The sequence below is a fragment of the Pseudophryne corroboree genome, chromosome 1, assembly GCF_028390025.1.
Source record: "Pseudophryne corroboree isolate aPseCor3 chromosome 1, aPseCor3.hap2, whole genome shotgun sequence".
Classification (NCBI taxonomy): domain Eukaryota; kingdom Metazoa; phylum Chordata; class Amphibia; order Anura; family Myobatrachidae; genus Pseudophryne; species Pseudophryne corroboree.
Window position 1 is genome coordinate 764,890,558 of NC_086444.1, and position 22,350 is coordinate 764,912,907.

General features: G+C 39.9%; 1 protein-coding gene across 2 annotated transcripts in view; it reads left to right on the forward strand.

Annotated features, from left to right (window-relative positions):
* Positions 1-22,350, forward strand: part of GRID2 (glutamate ionotropic receptor delta type subunit 2) — a 1,619,892-nt gene that overhangs the window by 1,301,863 nt on the left and 295,679 nt on the right. For both annotated transcript variants that reach the window (XR_010176066.1, XM_063917339.1), the window contains exon 12: positions 4,575-4,713. Coding sequence is in view for 1 of the 2 variants with exons in the window: in XM_063917339.1 (XP_063773409.1) it covers positions 4,575-4,713 (139 nt within the window). In the remaining variant the exon portion in view is untranslated. The remainder of the gene's footprint in view (positions 1-4,574; positions 4,714-22,350) is intronic.

The following is a 22,350-nucleotide window of genomic DNA, read 5'->3' on the forward strand; positions in this document are numbered from 1 at the left end:
TCTGGTGATCGTAATGTGATTGACAGGAAGTGGGTGTTTCTGGGCGGAAACAGGCCGCTTTATGGGTGTGTGCGAAAAAACGCTACCGTTTCTGGGAAAAACGCGGGAGTGGCTGGAGAAACGGAGGAGTGTCTGGGCGAACGCTGGGTGTGTTTGTGACGTCAAACCAGGAACGACAAGCACTGAACTGATCGCAGATGCCGAGTAAGTGTGGAGCTACTCAGAAACTGCTAAGAAGTGTCTATTTGCAATTCTGCTAATCTTTTGTTCGCAATTTTGATAAGCTAAGATTCATTCCCAGTAGGCGGCGGCTTAGCGTGTGCAAAGCTGCTAAAAGCAGCTTGCGAGCGAACAACTCGGAATGACCCCCACAAAGCGTATGTTAAATAGTTTTTTTCCAACTGCTGTTCGTCTGCTAAACTAACAAAAGGACCAGGGCTAACTTTTAAATGAAATATGTTTATTGCTTGTTCCATTGTTCAAGGTGCTCACACGGTAATTTCATTGACATTTCATGACTGTTTTGTTAATGACAAATAAAGTATATTATTAAAGCATTATTATTATGGAGAATATGTATTAAGGCTGGAGAAGGGATAAAGAAGTGATAAACCAGTGATAAGCGTAAAGGTGATAACGCACCAGCCAATCATTACGGATTTGAAAAATGACAGGATCTGACTGGCCGGTGCGTTATCACTTTCAGTGCCAGATTAAGGTCCTCATGGGCCTGGAGCTGAATTTTCTGAAGGGCCTTTTGTGTACCGCCTTAGGGGATGTGACCAGCATGCTGGGTGCGTGACTACTGATATAAGGGTGTGGCCAGTGACGTGGGGTGTGGTCTGTGCAGTGGGGTGTGGTTAGCACCAAGGGCAGCACAGCTACTCACGGGATCCGGTCTCTAGGTTGACAGTAACTAGGTCGACAATGTCTAGGGCGACCACTATTGGTCGACAGTAACTAGGTTGACAGGGTCACTAGGTCGACAGGGTCTCTAGTTCGACATGTTCTAGGTCGACAGGTCAAACAGTCGACATGAGTTTTTCACATTTTTTTTCTTAATTTTTTCAACTTTTTCATACTTAACAATCCATGCTGACTACGATTGGGAATAGTAACCTGTGTCAAGTGCAGTGGTAGTAGAGCGAAGCACATTGCCCGAAACATGGTGAGCGAAGCGAACCATGCGAGGGGACACCGTGCACTAATTGGGGTTCCCGGTCACTGTACAGAGAAAACAACACCAAAAAAACATAAAAAACTCATGTCAACATTTTGACCTGTCGATCTAGACCATGTCGACCTAGAGACCCTAGAGACCTAGTATCCCTGTCGACCTAGTTACTGTCGACCAACAGTGGTTGTCCTAGACAATGTCGACCTAGTTACTGTTGACCTTCAATACCACACCTGCTACTCACCTACCTTCCACCACCTCATTATCCCACCCCTCTTTGCTCAGATGAAACATGCGCTACCTGTTACACTATTGACCACTGAAGAAAACACATAAAAAAAATAAACTATGGTTTATTAATAAAATGCAACAATTTGTATTTATACAGTGCTGTAACAGAAGCTTCACCCCTCTTGCACAGATAGTTTGCGGTCACACACTGTTCGAATAAATTATGTTTTTCCCGTGCGTCATAAAAATGGTTAGTAGAGAAACGTGTTAACTTAAATGATTTAGTTAAATTAAATTAAAAAATGCCCAACGAATCTTTCAATATGCTAACCAACACTTATGGGGCAGATTGTATGTCATGTGTTCATGTGTTTAAGTGGCACAAAAGATTGTGACGATTGTGAGGATGAGGAAGATGGTGAACGTCCCGGAAGGCCTCGAACATCAAAAACAAACAAAAATGTAGAAAAAATATTGTGAATTTTTGGAACAAAATCAAGAGGATTCACATTTTTTAGATAAAGTTATTAACTGTGATGAAACATGACTCTTCCATTATGATCCTGAGACAAAACACCAGTCCATGCCCTGGGAAACACCATCATCACCAAGAATGAAGAAAGCATGTCAAAGCAAATCGATATTCAAAGCCATGTTAATTGTTTTCTTTGCTACAGATGTGTCTGTTTACATTGTGGCTGTGAAGCAAAGTCGTGGCATAGCGGGTCAAGTTCATATGCACGCTCCCGCTATGCATTCACCACAATTGGGGTGGCGGTTGTTGAATGTGCATGCAACATGCCACGATGCGTCCTGCTACAGAACGCTGCTATATGTAGGAAAGCTGTAGCCGGACAGATCAAGGGTGTTATTTTGGCAGACTGGGTACCAGAGGGTGCAACATTGAATCAACATCACTACAAAATGTTCTAAAAAAAATTCGGGAAAGAATCAGAAGAGGCCAGAGTTGTGTATTGTGTTTCATCCTCTATTAGGACAGTGCACCAGCCCACAAAGTTATCTCTGTGAAGCAGTTTTTGGCTGACAAACAGAATGCAGTGCTAGAACACCCTCCATACTCGCCAGACCTAGCACTGTGTGACTTCTTTCTTTTCCCTAAAGTCAAATCTTTACTCAAGGGAACCGATATTGCATCAGTTACTGAGGTAAAGAAGGAAACGGCCAACAGATAAACAGCTACAGCATGGCATTGACCAATAGAAAACAAGAATGTAGTAGTGTGTGGATGCAGAAAGGGTGTACATAGAAAGAAAGTGGAGTTAAAACATAGTCTTCATTGCACATTGCGGCAGTGAAGGCACGACTAGTGTGCCCGTGTCTATGGCGTGCACGTGCGTAGACACGTGCATGCCATAGACTTCTATGGTGAAATTGCCAGCTGCACTTAGTCGTGATGCGTATGCCCCACACGCATCACAGTAACGATCAGCGTGGCTACATCTGTAGTATAATTAAATGTAAATTATAGCATATCTAGAGATGAGGTACAATCACTTCACAGTCCTGATGAAAATTTGAATCTTGCACCTGCCCCTTCATATCTCATACAAATATTGCGCTTTTATTAATAATACTGCAGGCTATGCCCTACATTCAGACTCTGCCACCTGCAAAATCCAAACAAACAGGCGGTGGCACTCAAAGACAAAGGTTTTCACCTTGGAAAAAGGGGCAAGTTGGCCCCAAAATATTGGTGACACTTTACTACAAGCTTTTCTCAGTCTCCGAGTGCTGCTGCATGTTTGTTTGCTACTTTGCTGATACATTCGGCAGAGGGGGTGGTATCGTGATCCTGGCGCTTGGGATGCCGGAAGTTAAAATACTGACAGCAGCATCCCAAAGCTCAGGATCCCAACAGCTCTAATCCCCAACCCCCCTAGCCCTTCTTATCCACAGCCTGAACCTAACCCTCCCCAGTGGTGCCTAACGTAACTCCCAACTCCCCGCAGCCAAAACCTAACCCTCCCCCTCCCTAACCTTAACCCAACCCGAGGGTGCCTAACCTTAGACCTCCTCCACACAGCCTAACACCCCCTTCCCCCCCGCAGCCAACCCTAACCCTCCCCGTGGGTGCCTAACCCCCGCTCCCCTATATCTATATCTATATAAAAACATACTCTCCCCTATATCTATACAAAAACATACACACAAAATAACATCTAATGGTGGCACTCCAAGGGCTTCAAAAATAGACTATAGACACATCTAACATTTCAGTTGTTTACTCCTACTCTTTTAAAGGATCAGTAGTAGTAAACAACTGAAAGCCTTTGGAGTGCCGCCATTAAAAGTATCTTGTGTGAATGGGCTTGCCAGCTGCACCCGGCCAGTAAGCCAGTATTATATATCATTAACCTCTGCATATATAAATAAATATATAAATCCATAAAAAAAAAAAAAAAATATATATATATATATATATATATATATATATATAATAATAATAATAATAATAAAAAAAAATATATATATATATATTTGTTAAATAGTGCCTCAACCTGTCCTGTTGCCCTGCATATCATACTATCATCAGCAGCAAGGCAGTCTGACTCCTCACCTTAGTCAGGTGATCAGACACCTTGCCGCCTTCCCGAAGCTGCTGCCAGTGCCTAGGGCGGATTGTCCTGGGTACATGGAGCCACGGCTGGGACGGTCCTGGGAACGGTACATCTCTGATGATATGTGCCATGGAGGAGGCACTGAGCCCTTGTGTGTATGCAGCACAGGGAGGGCTACCTTCCATGCGCCGCTATCATAGGTAAGAGCAGCGGAGTTTGCCTACTGGAGGGGTGGGCGGTGTTGCAGCTGGGGGGGTGGGGCCTCAGACTGCATCAGAGAGACTGCAGTAAAAGGATTTTTTTTCCTGTGTACTGCAGCACAACAGTGTGCAGATGCAGTAGGCCTATTTGGATAGGTGGGCCTGGAGCTGCAGCTTCATCAGCCCCATTGTAATAATCTGGCCCTGATCACCTTGCACTTATCATTGCTTTATCACTTCTTTATCCCTTCTCCAGGCTTAATACATCTGCCCATGTTCTTTATGTCTACATTTAGCACTATTTTAATGTGTACATACAGTAGATACATTTTTAAAATGATCCACTCCATACTTATTCACTTACATGTTGTTTATCCTTTTTAACAGGAGGTGACGTCCCCTATACTACGTTAGCAACACGAATGATGATGGGAGCATGGTGGCTGTTTGCCTTAATTGTCATTTCTTCTTACACAGCAAACCTAGCGGCCTTTTTGACAGTTTCACGCATTGAAAGTTCAATTCAGTAAGTATAACAGCAAGGTGTAAAGATCTATCAGATACGTACTTAGTAATTGTGTTAGTAGGGTATACATCTTCCCATATTCAATGTTGTGCAAATGCCCTTTGCCTTTAAGATTAAAATTGTATTTTATGGATAATACCATTGAATTTTGGGGTAATAACACTTACTAGTGTAGCGCCTGATACTTGTAATATGACTTATGTTTAAATGGGTGTATTAGAATTTCAGAAACACATTGTCTCTGCCATTTCACACTTAAGGGTGGGACACATGAGGAGATGTGTGCTGAGCGATCTATCATATAGCGCTCAGGTCACATCTCTCCCCTGTTCAGCACACCACGCAATGTGTGCTGAGCGAAGGGGGGGACTGGGGGACACACACTCACTTCACCCAGCGGAGAGGTGAGCGATCTAACTAGATTTGGCATGCATGCATGCCAAATCTAGAGCCAGTGATAGCAATGTGCGGGACTGCGCATCAATGTCGCCGGAACCCAACACACGGAGCGATGTGTGCTTAATTTCTAAGCAATCTAGTCGGATTGCTTAGAAATTAAGTAAAAATTGCTACGTGTGTACCCCGAATTAGGTTGTGAATAACTGATCCTACTGTAACCACAGATACAAATGAAATACTTTACTCCACTGATCATTTCCACTGGACAAAATGCTGTTAAGGAAAGTACAATAAGTTATTCACAATCTATTTCTTAATTGGTATCTGTAAGAATTCCGTAGATGATTTTAGGTGAATATTCTATTTCAAGGATCACAAACTTATTCCAGTACACTGAAGTACAGTACCTAGCATAATAATTTTAATTACACAAAATCATTTTGAGTAGTTACCCTTTAAATCCTTTAATCTACTGCAAATCTAATGATGGTGGTGTTGAGGTAGATTAATATTATTGCTTCCAATTTTGCCATTAGCTGTTCTACATGGATATACTGTAAATTCTGTACTTTCACTTAAAGAGCACTTTTTTTTTGTGGAAAAACTATACTCTGATTTACAGTTAAAAATAAAAAAGTTATTTAAATCTAGAGAGTTAGTAAAGATTTTCTACTAATTGAAATTATCGACGTCATTATTGTTATTTATAGTGTCTAAAAGGGGAATTACTTTTTTTTTGCTTGGTATTGTATCTCCAACAGAATTTGCATACTGTAAATATTCTCTTTGTACACTGACAAATACAAAATATGATTTCCACTTCTGATTCACAGCCTATTTTTGTGTGCACATTCCTTTATTAAAAGTGACCCAATGTAAGTTTGCATTGGGATTTGAATCCCTTAGAAACCACTGAAGACTGAGGGGTATATTTACTAAGGTGTGAGTTTTTTTAGAAGTGGAGATGTTGCCGATAGATAGACAGATAGATAGATAGATAGATAGATAGATAGATAGATAGATAGATAGATAGATAGATAGATAGATAGATAGATAGACAATAGAAATGCTTAGTGTTACTCTGAGCTCATTGTGTGACATTACAAGCATTTTAGAAAAGTACAGTACTGCTGTTTTGCTTATTCATTTATAATATCTACCTTATAAATTCACAGCTTTACTCAGCTCGACACAAAGAATACTTAGCGAGAAGTTTTCTATTATTATAATTTATAACAGTGTTTTTCTGAGGATGTTTTATTCAGCTGATAAAACATTAGCTGGAAACCTAAAATAAAAGGAGCAAACACATTTTTCTTTTCCAGTTTGTAGTATGAAATTAATGTAATTAGAAGAATTGGTATTCAGAAGGGACCAAAGTTATAACCAGAAGGGTTTAGCTGACAAAGTGCTCCAAAAAGAAAACTGAATTCTTGGAAATAATTATATGGATGCTCCTAACATTGAATAATTACAAAGCAAAGGCATTAATTAGCCAACAGAATGATTATATTTATTTTTCTCTGATTAAATTGTATCCTCAGAGAACTTAGGTTGGCAACACTAAGTTATACTTGAGATAAAAAAATTCATTCTGATTGTATGATTGGAATGACATTAAATTACACACATACAGTACACAGTGAATGATTGCATATTAAACAATTAGCTATTTAATCAGTTATTTCAATTGTAACTGTGATTTCAGTGCAGATGTTTTTCCCAGTTTTTTTTTTTTTTTTTTTGAGTGATGATAGTCAGAGGTGGATACAATTTATGGATCCCCTTCCTCAAACAATACATAACACTGTGGGGGTCTTTCCGAGTTGATCACTCGATAGCTACTTTAAGCAGCCATGCAAACGCAAAGTCGCCGCCCACAGAGGAGTGTGTTTTCACTTTGCAATTGTGCGAACATGTGTGCAGCCGAGTGGGATGAAAAAGTTTTTTGCAGTTTCTGAGTAGCTCTGGACTTACTCAGCCCTTGCGATCACTTCAGTCTTTTTGGTCTCGGAATTGACATCAGACACCCGCCCAGCAAACGCCTGGACACGCCTGCATTTTTCCAACCACTCTCTGAAAATGGTCAGTTGACACCCATAAATGCCCTCTTCCTGTCAATCTCCTTTCGATCAGCTATTCAGGCATGCGCTGGAGCCATCACCCAACAGCTGTCAAATCACTGACAGCCCGCTGAGAGTATTCAGTCAGTCCAGCTCTCGGACAATTTCATCGGAGCTTATGGCCTGCTGAAAATGCCCTTTACACAGCCTTGTTGGCAGGCCCCCTGGGATGAACAGGGTACTAAGCAGCCACTTTTGTTGCTTTATGGTAAATATGCTACTGATGATAGTAAACAATGAGTGCTCTGGAAACAGCAATTAATCTACAGATTTGCTGTTTCCAATTTAAAAGATGATGTGTGCATTGGGCGCTCATGTCTAGATATGACTAATAGCTGTGTATCAGTCATGGAATATGGTGGCAATGTGAGACACTATTGCGGAGAGAGATAAAGTGGAGAAAGAGAAAGTCCTGTCCAATCTGCTCCTAACTGTCGTGTTACAGGCTATGTTTGAAAAGTGACAGGAGCTGATTGGTTGGTAATTTATCTTTCTCTACTTTATCATTCTCAAACATTTGATACATTTCACACCAAATGTGTGATTTGGATGCTGCTGGGTGCAACATTTCAACATGGAATATTTATGTAAAGTGGTGCAATACAACAGGGTGACCTATTGATTAGTAAATGTCTAATTGTGTTGCAATTATATGAACATAACTTTGCTGAACTCATCTCATACTTGCTCAGTCCTTTTAGGAGTATTGTAGGTTTCTTGGAAGGAATATTTGAGAAATATCAGAGTACAAGGGGTGTGTAATAAGTTTTCGGATGTGCAGTGCATATGTAGAGTAAACAAAATCTGGCTGGTTGTGAACTGTAATATCTGACTAAATTTCTTGTGAAGTGTCAAGGCACAGAGCAGCATATAAGCAGCACACCAAAGAAGTCAGCTTGTTCACTTCCTTCATGAACCTGTTATGGAGCTCAACAGAAACCACTGATCTTCTATGGCTACAAGAGTGATCTGCAACAGCAGGAAAGTTTTGACTGACTGCAAGCTGCTTTTGGGGAGGAAACACCATCCCAAACCACTGTGTTTGGGTGGTTTTCAGAGCTGTGGTTCAGGAGACATTCCCTGGAAGACAAGAATCGCTCCGGCTGACTTGTGTCCACCATCATCGAGGACATTGTTGCTGCGATAGATGAGGTGGACACCAGTTTGACCATGGCCCAGTGAGAGAACCAGATAGACATCTCATAGGGATAATACAATACTCCATGAAAAGCTTGACCTGAGTGAGGTTTCTGCATGCATGCTGGGTGCCCTATCAGATGACTCAAGAGCAGAAAGAGGCTTTGGTAACTTGGTTCCGCAGCATGCTGGCCAGGTTTGATGGTGGTCACTCAAATTCTGTCTGGGAGATAATCAGTGATGATGAATCCTAGATCAACATTGAGACCAAACAACAGTAGGCCTAGTAGACACTAGTAGGGGGTGCACTACCACAGAAGTTCCAACATGATCGCAGCATGGCCAAGCAGATAGGGGCTGTTTTTGTGACCAAGAATTGTCATGTAACCACCGTACCACTCGTGAAACAGCACACTATCTGGTTACTGGTACACAAACAAATGCATGCCGTAAGTGTTGCACCGTCCAAGAACTCTTCTCCATCAAGACAATGCACCTGCTCACAAGTCCAGGAAAGTGGTGGATTTTCTGGCTAATGAACACATCTAGGAGCTTGGTAATGTGTTGTACAGTCCAGACCTGGCCCCTTGCAACATCTTATTGTTCCCACAAATCAAGTACCCGTTGCATGGGATTCGTTTCGAGTCACCAGAGCTGCAGTGGAGACCTTTATCCAGCATTGAGACCTTCATCCAGCATGTAGAAGAAATATCTGCTTCGAACTGGTCCACCTGCTTCACCAATAGTTTTCATAGACTCCTCTGGTAAATACTTTGAAAAAATGTAACGTTAACTTTGTAAAAATAATACTTTTTGTGCATCTTGAAACTTATTGCACACTCCTTGTAACAATAGTTGCTGGTAACATACAGTACCAGGTTGGAGTTTTCCATGTCAACTCTAATTTGTCTTTCAAGAATTCTGCAAAAGTTTTGCTGGAAATACAGGGTGTGAGTGAGATGGTGAGTGCTGATAACAGAGAGGCTTGTGGGCAGAAAATCTAAGAGTACAATAATAAATTGTGAAAATCAATAAGTGGGAATAAGAAATATTCTCAGCAGTGTGTAACAATTAAGTTTAATATGGTTTGTATGTGGGTAGGCTTTTTTGTTTAAAATAGAAAGACCTTACAGCCAATTTGTAGCAACATGTCATCTTTGATAAAGAAAAGCAATTATGATATTTTAAGCAACTTATGGGGTTGGTTAGTGTTTGCAAAGTATTTTTACTTATATGAAAAAGGACTAATAACATCTATAATTAAATGCATACTCATTTGGATTTAGTAAGGTTTTTTCTCATTGCACATTATACATTAACTAGTTGTGACTTGTAATAAATTTAGGAGTAGCTCTGGAACTTGGGATAGCTCTGGAACTTGGAAAAATTAGTAGCATCATTATGTACAAGGTCTTAAAAGATTGTAGAATATCTACCACCTGTCACATTAATTTAATCTGTCTTAATGTGGGTGAGATGTGTCAAACCTTGGAGAGATATAAAGTGGAGAGAGAGATAAATTACCAACCAATTTGTGTTTTACTGCCATTTTACAGGCTGTGTTTATAAACTGACCGGAGCTGATTGGTACGTTATCTCTCTCCACTTTATCTGTCTCCAAGGTTTGATACATCTCCCCCTGTATTTGGTATATCAGCATGGCACTCAACGAGTAGGTTCTAGTATGGAGAGATAACTTTTGTCAAACTATCTCCAAGAACAAAAGATCATTCTTAATTAATACTGAATAGCTTTCGATCATTCTAAATAATGACCATATGAGCAAATACTTCAACAAAGTTCCACAATTTCTCTAATTTTTCACAAGATACTTGATCACATAGACAGTATTAATATGAGGAATATGGTAATTATAGTAGCTTCAGCTCTTCTCTCATCAGACACAGTGGACATTTCATTGTTTTATGAATGCTCAGCCTGCAGCTTGTCTCATTATATTCAACTAGTATTCTATCTACATTACACTATTGCTTTGTTGTCAGAAAGAATATAATAGAGCAACTACTGAAGAAAACAAAATAGCTCTAAATATGTACTACACCTAATAAAGCCTTAGAGCAGACATTCCCAACCCCTCTCCTCAATGTACACTAGCAGTGCAGGTTTTAGTGATATCCAGGCTTAAGCACAGATGGACACATCACAATAACTGAGATAATAATTAAGTCACCTGTGTTCAAGCATGGATATCAGTAAATCCTGGCCAGTTAAGGTGCCCATACACTACTGCGATTTTGCCCGATTTCATCCGATTCCGACATTTCGGGCCAATAAATCGGATAAAAACAGGCAAATTGCATGTCCTTTACTTCCGATCGATGCACAGTCCCGTGAGCACTGGATCGGAGCCCCTAGATCGGAAGTTCTGAACTACAGATATGTCGGATCTCGCAGTCATGGCTGGGATCGCATATGATACATCATATGCAAAAGGACCGCATATGATGCATCATATGCGATCCTGCCGCCCAGGAAGCTGCCGGGCGTTTCAATGGAAATCTTATGCGACTTCTCCTTCGGAGAAGTCGCATGAGTGTACGGGCACCTTTAGAGTGCCTTGAGGACTGAGGTTGGGAAAGCCTGCCTTAGAGGTTTGACTATAAATGAAGGCTTTACTGACAATGTAAGGGACTGTACCTTATAAATTAACTATGACTATGCAGGAATATTAAAATGTAAAATGTACCTGTTATAATATACATTTTTAATTAATGTGCCAGTATTGGTGAACAGCTTATGAGATGTTGATGCTGTGGGGAATGGCAGGTATTATAATGTACAATTTATGGATTTATAAAGCTGTGTTAAAATAAAGTATTGATTTTGAATGAGTTGCCATGGTAACATCAAGTGAGGGCAGTGAGAAAAAGAGAGGCACAGTCAGGAACGGAAAGCTGACAGAAAGACAGAGAAAGAGGTATACAGAAAGAGAAAGAGTTAACAGGGATTTTGCAAAGAAAGTGTTTAAAGTAAAATAGACATCAGGAGCCTCATTCTAAGGTGGATACAGATGATTTTTAAACAACCGAGACACCCACTTGCAATGTCTTGGGGCAGTAGATTTCCATCATTACTGGTATTTAGATGCACCCTCAGTCGTACAATTGAAGTTTGCATTGTCTATATGGCAGGTACAGTTTCTCTAATCAAGTTTGGCCTCCTTAGCAGCTGTACATCTTTGAACACAGCTCCTTTCAGCAACACTCCTGTGACACATCAACATTGGCTTTGCCACACCCTCTTAGGAACACCCCAAAAAAGTCCCAGATCATGTGTCCTATTCTGTGCTAGTCTCTGTATGCAGATAATTGGGATGCATGCATGGTGCTCTCAGACACATGTGCGGACATAAAACATTGGCTGCTGGTGTGCAACATTGACATTGCATACACCTCTAAATCAGGCCCTAAAACCTAGTGGGAGATGTATCAAACTTTCTAAAGAGAATATGGGGTCTATTTACTAAGCCTTGGATGGAGAAAAGGTGGATGGAGATAACGTCCCAACCAACCAGCTCCCAACTGTCATTTTTCAAAACCAGCCTGTGACATGGCAGTTATGAGCTGGTTAGCTGGATCTCCGTCAACTTTCTCTCCATCCAAGGCTTAGTAAATAGATCCATAAGCTTCTACATGTCATGTTATAAACTGTGCTAGAAAGATTATAGTTAGAAGCTGATGTTTTGGGCATCTTCTCCATTTTTTCTCTTTAGAAGGATTGATACATCGTCCCCAGCAAAAGTGAAGTGCACACAAGAAAAATAAGAGGAAAATGTATCAAAGCTTCTAAAAAGAGTAGAGACGTGGAGAAGCTGTCCTTAGGAGATTAATGCAGGATAAGACCTCATATTGTGGAGGAATCTTGGGTGTATTATGTGAGTGTAATTATAGGAAGAGTGTTTTTCCAGCAGACTGTTCCTGCAACATAGTATACAATAATGTATCTTAGTAGGGATACATTTTCTGCAAACACATTCTGACACTTTTTTATGCACAACTGTATGTCAAACAGTGAGGCATTCACCAAACAATTGTTGCATTGCAGTATACCTTTGACTAGCAAAAATGGGACATGTAATAAGTTGATAGCTTTTGGTACATTTTTGTAGTGTCCGAGCACAGAAACACTAATTATACAGGTGCACAGGTGCACATTTCTGTATATAGCAATCCTACGACAAATAGCACCCCAAGTTCTCAGATTTCTTAATTAAATTAATTTTCAGTAAAATATGACCCACCTGAGATTTACCTTGAAGTATGCTCTTCTATACAATCATTTTGTAATTGTATATATATTTTTATCATCCTATTAGTAGTCAAATGCTTTCTCTTTTTGTGTAGATTTTTCCATGTCAGTATTCAGCATGCAGCAGGAATGTTAAACTTTGTGAGCTCTGATGCCAAATAAGCATTTTACATGCATGTTCCTGCTGGAACTGGATTCTTCAGATACACAGAGTTAAAGAAAGCAGACAATACAGTATATGCATTAAAATATGATGATGATGATGATGATGATAATAATAATAATAATAATAATAAGCGGTAACATTGAATGATACATAGCAAACGATATGTGCAAGTGGTTGTGGTTTCCAGGGACTTATCCATACTTCCAGGCTCAATACAGTCAGGAAATCCTGGCTATGCACAGTTCCAGGGCAGCTGGCTGTGCTTCAGGTCACACCAAAGTCATTTGTGTATAGCAGACTTTAGGTTTTATACCACAGACAGAGAACAAAGCCTGAAAAATAAATTCCAAATTAGGTTAAAACATAGTAACATAGTAACATAGTATCTAAGGTTGAAAAAAGACAATTGTCCATCGGGTTCAACCTATTTGTGGTCTCCTATGCATGATTATTTTTGTATAATTTTTTTTTACTGAAGTTGCTGACTGCCGTTCCGATTAACCCCTCTTTTTTTATAATAACCATAGTGCGTGACTATGCCCCGTAACCCTGGATATCCTTATCCATTAGGAATTTATCTAACCCATTCTTAAAGGTGTTGACTGAGTTGGCCATTACAACTCCCTCAGGCAGGGAATTCCAAACACGTATCGTCCTTACCGTAAAAAAGCCTTTATGCCGTATTGTGTGGAATCTCCTCTCCTCTAACCTGAGCGAGTGTCCACGAGTTCTCTGTGTTGATCTAACCAAAAACAGGTCCTGCACAAGATCTGTATATTGTCCACTTATATATTTGTAAATGTTGATCATGTCCCCTCTTAATCTCCTCTTTTCCAGTGTAGACATGCCTAGTCTTGCAAGCCTTTCCTCGTATTCCAGCGTCTCCATACCCTTAATTAGTTTGGTCGCCCACCTTTGAACCTTTTCTAACTCCAGGATATCCTTTTTGTAGTAAGGTGCCCAGAATTGTACACAGTATTCAAGGTGTGGCCTCACAAGTGATTTATATAATGGGAGTATAATACTCTCGTCCCTAGCATCAATTCCCCGTTTTATGCATGCTAATATCTTATTAGCCTTCTTTGCTGCAGTCCTACTTTGGGTACTACTGCTTAGTTTGCTATCTATGAGGACACCTAAGTCCTTTTCCAGTACAGAATCCCCTAATTTTACCCCATTTAGTAGGTAGGTGTTATTTTTGTTCTTGTTACCACAGTGCATTACCTTACACTTGTCTGTATTGAAGCGCATTCTCCATTTCGCTGCCCAAGCTTCTAATTTAACTAAGTCATTCTGAAGCTACTCAGCCTCCCCCTCTGCATTTATAACTTTACACAATTTGGTATCATCTGCAAAAATTTACACCATGCTCTCTAGACCTTCTGTTAGGTCGTTAATGAAAATATTGAACAATAGCTGTCCTAATACCGAGCCTTGCGGCACACCATTTAGCACTTCAGTCCAGGTTAAAAAAGATCCATTAACCACAATGCGATGCTCCCTATTATCTAACCAGTTGTTGACCCAAGTGCATATTGTGCTTCCTAGCCCTGATTTTTGTAGCTTGTAGATAAGTCTCATGTGTGGTACAGTATCGAACGCTTTGGCAAAATCTAAAAAGATTACATCCACCTCTTTACCCTGATCTAGGTTTGCGCATTCTGTTTCATAAAAGCCAAGTAAGTTGGCTTGACAGGATCTGTCCTTCATAAACCCATGTTGATTCCTTTTAATGACCTTATTGACTTCAAGGAACTTCTGAATACTATCTCTTAGAATACCTTCCAATACTTTCCCCACTATAGATGTAAGACTAACTGGTCTATAATTACCTGGTTCAGCTTTACTTCCCTTTTTGAATATAGGCACTACTTCCGCTATACGCCAGTCTTTGGGAACCATACCTGATATTACTGAATCCTTAAAGATCAAAAAAAGCGGCTTCGCAAGTTCAGAATGAAGCTCCATTAGAACCCTTGGGTGAATACCATCGTCCTGGTGACTTATTAATCTTTAAATGTTTTAATCGGTCACAGACTACTTCCTCGCTTAAATAAGTACCTATCAGTGGGATATTCTCATTATTGAGATTATATATTAGTCCCTGAATTGGGTCCTCTCTAGTAAATACTGTTGAAAAAAACTCATTTAGTGTGTCCGCTATGTCATTATCATTTTTGCTTAAGACTCCCAACTTGTCTTTTAAAGGGCCTATACTCTCCTTCTTTAATCTCTTGCTATTAATGTATTTAAAGATTTTTTTGGGATTCGCTTTGCTTTTCTTTGCTACTAGTTTTTCAGTTTCTACTTTAGCCGCTCTTATTTCCTTTTTGCATATTTTGTTACATTCCTTATAGTGCTGAAATGACTCTGCTTCCCCGTCAGATTTGTATTTTTTAAATGCTTGCCTTTTCTTGCCCATAAGTTCCTTAATGTTTTTGTTAAGCCACATCGGTTTATGATTTTTATTCCTTCTTTTGCTGCTCGTAGGAATAAATTTGAGTGTATTTTTAGCTAGCAGGAATTTTAGTACCTCCCATTTCTCCGTAGTATTTTTTCCTAAAAACAAACCTTCCCATTCAATATCCCTGAAAAATACCCTCATCTTATCAAAATTTGCTTTGCTAAAGTTTAGAGTCCTAGTTGAGCCAGTATAGGGCTGTTTATGGAAAGTGATATTGAATGTGACCATATTGTGGTTGCTGTTTCCTATGGGTTCCCCTACTATAATACCTGATACCAAATCCCCATTGTTTGTTAATACCAGGTCTAAGATTGCATTGTACCTAGTTGGTTCCTCAATTAGTTGAACTAAGTAGTTATCATTAAGTGTGTTTAAAAACATATTGCCCCTAGCAGTATCACATGAATCGTTTTTCCAGTTTATCTCTGGATAGTTAAAATCTCCCATCACTACTATGTCTCCTACTCCTGCTGCTCTTTCAATTTGTTTTAGTAACAATTCCTCATCAGATGCGTTGATACCAGGCGGCCTATAGCATACACCCAATACTAACTTTCTTATTCCTTTTTCCTCGCATGCAATTTCTACCCATAATGTCTCGACAGTGTCTATAGTCCCCTCCTGAATATCTTGCCGTATATCAGGTTTTAAAAACGGCTTTATGTAAAGACACACCCCTCCACCCTTTTTATTTAGTCTGTCTCTCCTAAACAGTGTATAGCCCTCTAGATTGACTGTCCAATCATGAGATTCGTCCCACCAAGTTTCAGTAATGCCTATAATATCATACTGTTTGCTTGCTGCAAGTATTTCTAGTTCACCCTTTTTACCAGTAATGCTTCTGGCGTTTACATACATACAACTAAGATAAGTATTTTCCCTTGCATTAGGGACATCTTTCACCTTATGTAGCAATGATGACCTGTAATCGTCATTGGTTAGTGCTTTGGTAAAATCTCTTTTAGTACCCATGTTAGTAACCTTACCGTCTGCTCTTACTCTCCCCCCAACTTCTCCCCCATTTAGTTTACTACCGCCATCCCCACTATTCTCACTACATGACCCGTAGTTTCTAGCTAAACCCTCCCCCCGGCATCTAGTTTAAAATCTCCTCCAACCTTCTAACCATCCTTCCCCCCAGCACTGCTGCCCCCTCCTCAGTCAGGTGCAATCCGTCACGACAAAAGAGATGGCGCCTGACTGAGAAGTCCGCCCAGTGTTCCAGGAACACAAACCCCTCTTTCCTGCACCAATCCCTAAGCCACACATTTACCTCCCTAATCTCCCTCTGCCTCCCTGGACTAGCGCGTGGCACGGGTAATAATTCCGAGAATATTACCTGAGATGTCCTTGCCTTCAGTTTCTTTCCTAAGTCCCTATAGTCTTTCTTAAGGACATCCCACCTTCCGCTAACTTTGTCATTGGTGCCAACGTGCACCAAGACCGCCGGGTCTTTCCCAGCCCCTCCCAACAATCTATCTACCCGGTCCGCGATGTGCCGTACCCGAGCACCCGGGAGACAACAGACTGTACGGCGATCACGGTCCCGGTAGCAGATTGCCCTATCTGCCTTCCTGATGATAGAATCCCCTACCACCACCATCTGACTAAGTACCTCACTATCTTTTATCCCAACCGCGCCAGAGGGACCGCTCCTCTGGATGCTAGAGGGAGCAGTCTCCTCCGGCACTGTCATTTCTTCACTATCATCCTCCGATTCCTCGTCCAGTCGGGCAAATTTGTTCGGGTTTGATAGTTCAGAGATGTTGAGCCTCCCCCTCTTTTTCTTCCTTCTAACTGTGACCCAGCTGGCTACCTGATCATCATCCTCTTCTACCAGTGACCCCTCCCGCAAATCCTCCACCGTTCTGTCTAAACTTTGCTCGAGATTGTGAATCTCCCTCAGTCGCATAACGGTTTGCTCTAGATCAGTTACCTGGGCTTCCAGGGCAACCGTTCGCACACACCTCGTGCAGATGTAATCACACTGGGCCGGTAGCTCCAGGTGTGCCTACATCTTGCACGACATGCACTGAGTGAGGTCCCCAATCACAGCCCCTCCCATATTGTTTGTAAGGTCTAACTCCCTTTTACTCTCAAAGAAAAAGCAGCAAAAATAAAAAGTAGAAGACAAACAATCTCACTTATACAATAATTAAGCTGGCTTATACTTATCTATCTTTGGAGGTCATTCCGAGTTGTTCGCTCTGTAAAAATCTTCGCATCGCAGCGATTTTCCGCTTAATGCGCATGCGCAATGTCCGCACTGCGACTGCGCCAAGTAAATTTGCTATGCAGTTAGGAATTTTACTCACGGCTTTTTCATCGTTCTGGCGATCGTAATGTGATTGACAGGAAATGGGTGTTACTGGGCGGAAACAGGCCGTTTTATGGGCGTGTGGGAAAAAACGCTACCGTTTCCGGAAAAAACGCAGGAGTGGCCGGAGAAATGGGGGAGTGTCTGGGCGAACGCTGGGTGTGTTTGTGACGTCAAACCAGGAATGACAAGCAGTGAAATGATCGCAGATGCCGAGTAAGTCCGAAGCTACTCAGAAACTGCTACGAGGTGTGTAATCGTAATATTGCGAATACATCGTTCGCAATTTTAAGATGCTAAGATTCACTCCCAGTAGGCGGCGGCGTAGCATGAGCAAATCTGCTAAAATCCGCTTGCGAGCGAACAACTCGGAATGAGGGCCTTTGTGCGGTTCTTGGTCCTTCACTTTTTTGCAGCCGTAGTACTCTCTCCTGCGGCACCTATATTCCACTTAGCAGTTGTTCCAGCTCACTGCACCTCCTTTTCACTCAGCTTCCAGCTCCTGCTAAAAAAAAAAAAAAAAAAAACTCCCCTCACACACGCACTATCACAGCCCCTCTGCTACTCCAAGTAAGAGACCCTCTCACTCACTCACAAGGTCAGCCCCTTGCAGCCTCGCCAGAAGTTTAATGGTACTGCAAATGTGTGTTCCTGATTGTGTATTATAAAACTCACCTTTTTCTGTATTCTAACTCACCTTTTTCTGTTACCAACTCACACTTACAAATCCAAGCAGCACTTTAAAATACAAGCCCTTACAAAGAGCAAGCTTCAAAGAGTCTAATCACTGATTATATAGGCTATATGATCTTTGGTATGTCATTAGCTAAGCAAATATGATGGGCAGTTTCAGGGAACAAAAAGAAGAAGTTCAATTTAACTACAGACATCACAGATTTATCCAGTCGTGTCTGTGTATGTTAGATAAAGAAAGCTAAATCAGATACTGTAGGTGCGCTCATGCAATGGATGATGGATATCGTAAAAAGAGTATAAAGCAAATAAAATGTTATTTCTCTTTTGCAGTTATTATCTGTGTCTAAGATGTTCTATTCTTTTTCTTGACATATGCAAATGGTACAATTCATGACGTAATCCAATCTATCATGGTATAATCCAAAATAACAATACTTATTTTCTAAAAAAACAATAAAATCATAAGCATTGGTAAAAGACAAGATGGAGGATTTCCACATTCCTATGAATGGTGGGCCGAATGGATATTATAGAGACGTAGGCTCCGGAACCGATCTCTCAACCAATGGATTGTAGGATTTTCTCTAGTGTGTGTAAAGGATAGAACTTCAGTCACTTACTGCTGCAAAGCATTTCAGGATGGAATTCCCTTTCTCAGGCAATATGGAAGGGAATTCCAACCCAAAACGTTTTACAGCAGTAAGTGACTGGAGAGCTACCCTTTTGTGAAAATAAATACTGTTATTTTGGATTACACATTCACTTATGTCTCCATATGTCCTGAATTATACCATTTGCATATGTTGAGAAAAAGCATAGAACATCTGAGATGCAGATATTATCCTCTACTATATCCATCATTTGTTTCATGAGTGCACCTATCTGATTTATTTTTATTTTTCTAGCGTTTTCTATCCGGTTATTAGGGTATAACCTAGATCAGGAGGGTGCAGCTATTGCCCATAGCCACAGTATTAGCGCCAGGGTTCATCTCCTTATCTACAATTTTTACTGCTTGTGTATGTGTCAGACAAAGCAACACGATAAAAAGTGCAATACAAAATAAAATGGTCATTTAGATGCCATTTTGCTCCAATACCAATACAATGTAGAAGACACTCAGCCCTTGCACTGGAAGAGATACTTGCAATTAAAAGTTGGAAAGCTGAGGCAGACACAATCCTGTTATTTATTTATTTAACAGCAAAGCTGAGATAACTGTATTTTATCTCTTTGTCCTTCCTTGACCTGACTTTTAAAACTGCAATTTTCTCTCTGGAAAAAGTGTGCTGCTTAGAACAATATGGATAATGCTATTCAAAGCACTGATTAGAAAATTAATGAACAGAGCAGTTATTTCACCAATTATTCAGTAACTAATTATTTTTAGCTTGTATTCCTTCGGTGACAGCCAATTCTGATAACATCATTATATTTGTTCAGAAATCTTCTTTTTGTGACCAGGTGAAGACATCTTTTTGTTGCTTTTTCTCTTGTCGTCACTGTTTGCAAGCTAAATGTGCCCATTACTTTAATTACCTTAACTAGTTCTGAATTGTATTATTTTGATTCTTATTATATGTTTCTACCAAATAGCGTCCATCTACCGATTCTGCCAAATCTGTTACATTTCAGCGTGCTTATTCAGACTGTCTATAATTATTTGGGAAGCAAGTGAGAATGCTAATGATGTCTAATTGCTACATAGAGTCATAAACACATAAACAACACGGAACCAAGTGTTCACTTGCTTGATGGTATTTTAATACAGCTAAATTTTATTACAAATGTGGCTCTTTACCTGGCAAAGCATTTAGTATTTACCTGGCAAAACATTTTTGGGATCATCATCTAGGTTGGAGTATATTTGTAGCAGAACAATGAATAAGAATAGGTGGGAACTACTATGAGTGGATTTTAAGTTGTCTACAGATGCCTGATGCTTTTCTCATGGTAACAAAAGCTGTAGAAAGTTGTTTATTTTGTGTAAGTGCAGTAAATTAAAATCCATGTATACTATGACTATTTCCTTTTTCTAACAAAATATGGGTTTCCTTGCCAAAATGTTTTTTCTTTGTTACACTTTTTGTAGGCAGTAACTGTCACGTTATAGCTTTTCATTATTGAAGAGAAACAGATAAAAGACAGTACTTGCAGTTCCTGACTCTTCTGCTCAGCAGGGGTCTTGACTAAAAGCACAACTGAAAGATCTTTCATTTAATTTTTTTGCAGAGTGCTAACACTAATTTGGAAATTAAACTTATTGTCTTGGTTTTAGAATTACCTACACTGGCGGAATGCCATTATTTTACACAACCAGAAGAGGCTACAATTTAGTACAAATGTTCCACAGGTAACTGTATAGTAAACTATATAAAATACAATCGGATGGTACATGTTATGTTAGTACAAATTAGTAAATAAAAGCAGACAACATACCCACAAAATTATCAGTGGAACAGGTTTCAGGAATATTTTTAAAACAGCTGAGTTTTCAACATATTTCAAGCTCAAGAATGTATTAGTTTGCATATCAGTTTTAAAGGCAAGTGCTTGGAATTTTCTGTTATTTTTGTAATAAAATTAGCAGTTAATTAGAAAAGATACCCCTTCTGGAAATGATACAGCATTTTCACACTAAATGCTTGAATTACCAAGTAATTTCATGTTAATTTGGCCTTGTAACATGGAAACCTAAAGTCATTCATTTTTGAATGGACAGTACATGGCCTGTAGATATGAAATGTTTATAAAACCATAGCAAGGCAACCAATCAAACACGTTTATAAAAAGTCCTATTTTCTATTGCCTTTCATCATTGTTATAGAAAGTAATTTTAAAGGCTATATATCACCTTGGCCGCTGAGTGGTGCTCCGATCCCTGACAATATTGGTTGCAGCAGTAATGGCGGGTACACACTAGCCGATTCTGGAATGCCAGCGATGGATGACTATATCGTTGAATGATATAGTGCGTACACACTGAACGTTATCGTTCAACGATAACGTTCAGTGATGTCACCGCCGGCATTCCCAAACATGCAGCTCAGCTAGACATTGATTGGTTGAGCAGCATGCCAGCTCAATATTGGTGAACGCTGAATGATGTCGGGAGCGCGCATTGTTCATCAGTCACTAATATTACCCCCGTACACACCTAAAAATAAATGATAATGACATTTATGTTGTTATCATTTAATTTTTAGGCTGAAATCACCTAGTGTGTACCCCCCTTAAACATAATCTTATCACATCCCCACTCATGTGTGACATGACATTGCCAGGTAACACTGTACCTAGAAACCAACCCTATGCCTTGCTATTGCAGATTTACTAAAAGTAAAAATGATAAATACATTTTTTTTACAAAATTGAAAAAAATATTCAGGCGGCAGTACAGGAACCATCTTTGTTCTTTGTAAATATGCAGTGATACCTGGTGAGGCCAGCATTTAAAAAACAGTGATTTTTTTTCAGGATTTGGAGATCTTCTCCATTTCCAAATAGTTCACTTGGTTTCACTGTTTACCTTAACTTTGACAATAAAAACTAATTTCTGATTTGTTGCTTTGGTTTAAGGAAAATTGTACACTTGAAAGCATTGTTAATAAATCAACTCTAATGTCCTCTAATTGATAAATAGCACATCACATTTCATACACAGATGAATATGCTAATATGTATTATATACTGTAAGTATAAATGCATATGTAATATCAGACCCTGTGTTGGTGTAGTGCCGTACCTGTATCTTCCAGACGACGAGTAGGCTCTAAAGCCTTCCCCGATACAGAAGCCTGTGGCAGAAGAATGAACACCCCAAGAGATCCCCACAGATAGCAGACAAAAGCACGGTGACAACGATTTATTGTTGCAGGTTTTCGCGGATCACCACTATTAATGAGATTGAGTTATTACGAACAAAATATCATGTGTAACAACACTATCTGTAAATTAAATTAACTTGTAACCGCAAGCATAAATCTGTAACGTTTCAATTAAGACACATGAATAACTTTGGTAATCAACTACATTAGCCACATATAATTCTGTAGTACCACTTAGT